The sequence below is a fragment of the Solanum dulcamara genome, chromosome 4 (assembly GCF_947179165.1).
Source record: "Solanum dulcamara chromosome 4, daSolDulc1.2, whole genome shotgun sequence".
In the NCBI taxonomy this organism is placed as follows: Eukaryota; Viridiplantae; Streptophyta; class Magnoliopsida; order Solanales; family Solanaceae; genus Solanum; species Solanum dulcamara.
In genome coordinates, this window is record NC_077240.1 from 32,982,475 (window position 1) to 32,985,725 (window position 3,251).

The 3,251-nt window shown below is 26.3% G+C and overlaps 1 protein-coding gene across 1 annotated transcript; it reads left to right on the forward strand.

Annotated features, from left to right (window-relative positions):
* The first annotated feature begins 2,327 nt into the window (after positions 1-2,327).
* Positions 2,328-3,030, forward strand: LOC129887275 (uncharacterized). The gene is made up of 2 exons (XM_055962308.1): positions 2,328-2,447; positions 2,542-3,030. Exons 1-2 carry the CDS (start codon positions 2,381-2,383, stop codon positions 2,796-2,798), a joined length of 324 nt encoding a protein of 107 aa, XP_055818283.1. The 5' UTR covers positions 2,328-2,380; the 3' UTR covers positions 2,799-3,030.
* The last annotated feature ends 221 nt before the right edge of the window (positions 3,031-3,251 follow it).

A 3,251-nucleotide genomic window follows, 5' to 3' on the forward strand; every position in this document is an offset into this window, starting at 1 on the left:
TACTTTTAAAAAGAATTAGTTATAAGAGTAAATAGAAAAAATGTAATTAAATTTGTCAGTTTATAAATTAACACATTTTGATTTGCAGTGCACCATTTTCCATTTGTGTCATGTGCTAGCACACCCCCGTGTCAGCTTGCACCATACAAGGGGCGGAGTTGACCAAATCATTTGAGCAGATCCGGTATTATATTATGTATTAATTTTTTATGATTTATATTATATGTCATATTATTCTATTGCACAATGATTGAAAAAAATCCTTAAATTATATGTAATTGAATAAAAACATCCTATGTTAGTAGTTTGATTCAAAATATCGATCTAAAATTTCTTTTTTCTAAAAGCATATTGTTATTCTTCGTTTTACATATATACTTTTATAATAAATACATAATAACTCATCATTACTTTTTATATATATAAAATCATAGTAATTCATCATCAATTTTTATTTAGGTAACGATGGAATTCGTTTTTCTAATAAAATAGAAAATACTTTTTTTTCTCAATATTTTTTCGAATGAAAGATATGATTATTGATTTCAAAGTTAAGATATACTAATAATCATAATGCCACAAAAACACAAAAATTTATTACATTGCTATTTGCTTCAAATCACAAAATATTTTTAAAATATCATTGATTGAGTTACGTTGCTGTTGATCCCTTTTCTGGTATCAACTTTAAAATCAGAAAATATATTAGCAAATGTTTATCATATTTCAGCTCAAAAAAGATTAAGAAATAAGAATATCTCTGTTTTATTAGAATTTCTTAAAGTATTATCTAAATAAAAATTAATGACGAGGTTAGTATTATGACCTTATACATATGACCTATATTATCAATTTAAAAAAACATATGAGATAATTCTATTTGAATTGATAAAAAGGAGATTAAGAAGAAAAAAGATTACTTTTCACTTTTATATAGAGGGATTTTTTTCTTTTCTTTTTAAAAAAATGTTTCTTCAAAATTAATAATTTATTAGGAAAATAATGTGCTTTAAAAGAAAACTAAACAATATATTTTTTAGGATCAAAGTATTGACGGTATGGGCATTTTTGAATCAAAATACTGATAACAGAGATATTTTTGAATCAAATAATTAACGGAGAATATTATTGGACCAAATTATTACTGGAGAGCATTTAATTTGATTCAATTTCATTCCATAAAAAATTAAGCTAATATGTAGTCCAAGTTAATTAATGAGAAATATTATTAAAAAGACATTTCTTCACTTTATATGTTGTATATTTTCATAATAAAGAAAAATATAATTTAATTAGATACTGCGAAAAAACAAAAGAACAAATAAGGCAACAAGAGAGAATAAAATAATTATTACTTATTAAGAATTGAGTGTTTTAGTCCAGTTTCAGTCTAATTCATTTCATCCTAACTATCTTTTGGATGAGTCAATAATTCATTTATTTATTAATTCGATCTATTTAAATCCACTTATTCAGAATTTATATTTAACAAATTTACTTTGGGGTCGTTTGATCGATGGTTAGAAGATATTTATTTATATATTTCATTCATTTAAAAAATAATGACTTAATTTGACTTGGCATGGAGTGTAAGAAAATAAAAAACACTTTTTAATCTTATGATTCTAAATTAAAGTTATGTCAAATGTATCGGGTTGTCAAAAAAGGAAAGGAATCATTCTTTTTAAAACAAACTAAAAAGAAATATATGTCATTCTTTTTTACATGAAGAGAGTATTATATTTTTATATTTTATTTTTAATAGTTTTTTTTATTTATAAATTTGTAAATGATCAACAAAATTTAAACTTGTGGATAACTAATACGTATAAGTTATGAGATAGTTTATACATTATTTTAGGCGGAACACATGGGTTTCATCTCAAACTTGTCGGTAGAAGATATCATTGGATTCTGGCCAACACATGGTATTTAAGTTTGATATATATATATATATGATATAATTTGAGTTGACAGGAAGTTTAAGAGAAAAAAATAGAAAGATTTTTGAAATTTTTTATTTAAAATAAGTGATAGATGTTTGTGTGGATATAAATCATTTCATTAAGAATAAAATGAACATTTTACAGTGAAATTGTTACTAAATATAAACTGTATCATTTTTTTTAGTACGAACTAAAAAAAATGTGAGCCATATAAACAGAGATTTTTTATTTTTTTTAATATAGTCAATTTGCCTTATCTCATTCTTTATTTACAACTTTGCTTATTCTTTAAACAAATAATGCTTCAGAAAATATTATTTTATTATTGAAAAAAGAAAAGAGATGTACTAATGTGTTGCTATAAAATTGAACATTGGTGGAGAGAAGGAAATTCACCATTCGTCTATTTTCCAATCAAAGTAGCATCACACAATATGGCTGGAACACGTCCTTTGGTTAACTTTGCATTTTACTTTGCTGTTGTCCTAGCAGCAACTACTGGTTCATCATCTTACCTTCCATATTCTTACATAATATATTAGTGACTAATGTGTATATATATATTATTAATATTGGTTATATTCATGATATGCAGTTACTATGTCGCTGCAAGGAATGGCTGCGCGCGACATGTCTCTTGATATCGTAGCGATTGAACAGAAATTAATTCCGGTTGGTGATATAGTAACTTGCTTGAAAAGATGCTACGTGCAGAGTGATTGCAGCGATGGTTGGCTTTGTTCAGATTGCGCGAATGATGCATTTGATCAAGGTGGAAAGCACTGCGACAAGTTTACTGCTTCTGGACAAGGATATTTCGCGATGCTCAGTCAAGCTCAATTTGCAGTTTAGTTCGCTGCTGCAAATGAAGAAATAATTATTTTTCGTTTCTCTATGTTGTGTTTGTTAACTTCACTTGATCATGTGTTCGTCTAGTTTTATCATTATGGGTCCTCTCTCGTTCCTCTTTGTGTACTAAATAATAAGCCAATATTATGCTTGCTTTACAATAAATTAATGTGGCCTGTCATTGCCGTTGTTTGTGATCAATTATGCAGTAAAGTTTCCTTTCGTTCCTAGTTCACAGCTATATTTGTTACTTAAGTCAAATTATTTCAAAATCAAAACTAAATAGTGATTGGAGATAATTGGTATACAAAAATTGTTTCAACAGAGTAACTTTTAAGAGTAAAATATGAAATATGACCCCCGTTTATTTGGTGGAGTATTAATTAACTAAATTCTCATTGGCCATTGTATGAATTTAACACGAGTAAGGGACAAGGTCCTTGACTAAGAAAATTA